Genomic DNA, 214 nt, shown 5'->3' with positions numbered 1-214 from the left:
TTTCCAACCGCCTATTCTCCTCCAATACCCTCCCCCCCCTCTTTTTTTCCCCCATCTTCATTTTTTCCCCATTCCTCCTTGCAGTCGGCAGCCTGGAGCGTCAGGAAATTCAACCTCATGCTTAACAACCTCAACAAGATGATCAATGACCTTGAGGAGGAACTGATCGTGAGGGTGCCGGCCGGGGAACTGCTCTTTGACGGATACGCGGTGA

At 52.3% G+C, this 214-nt stretch overlaps 1 protein-coding gene across 1 annotated transcript in view; it reads left to right on the top strand.

Moving 5' to 3' along the window:
- The window catches only part of LOC119590466 (protein croquemort-like), a 47895-nt gene that overhangs the window by 37496 nt on the left and 10185 nt on the right, over positions 1-214 (top strand). The window contains exon 6 of the mRNA XM_037939124.1: positions 85-210. Coding sequence (XP_037795052.1) covers positions 85-210 — 126 coding nt within the window. The remainder of the gene's footprint in view (positions 1-84; positions 211-214) is intronic.

The sequence above is a fragment of the Penaeus monodon genome, chromosome 27 (assembly GCF_015228065.2).
Source record: "Penaeus monodon isolate SGIC_2016 chromosome 27, NSTDA_Pmon_1, whole genome shotgun sequence".
Lineage (NCBI taxonomy): Eukaryota > Metazoa > Arthropoda > Malacostraca > Decapoda > Penaeidae > Penaeus > Penaeus monodon.
This window is presented reverse-complemented; position numbering and strand designations above follow the sequence as displayed.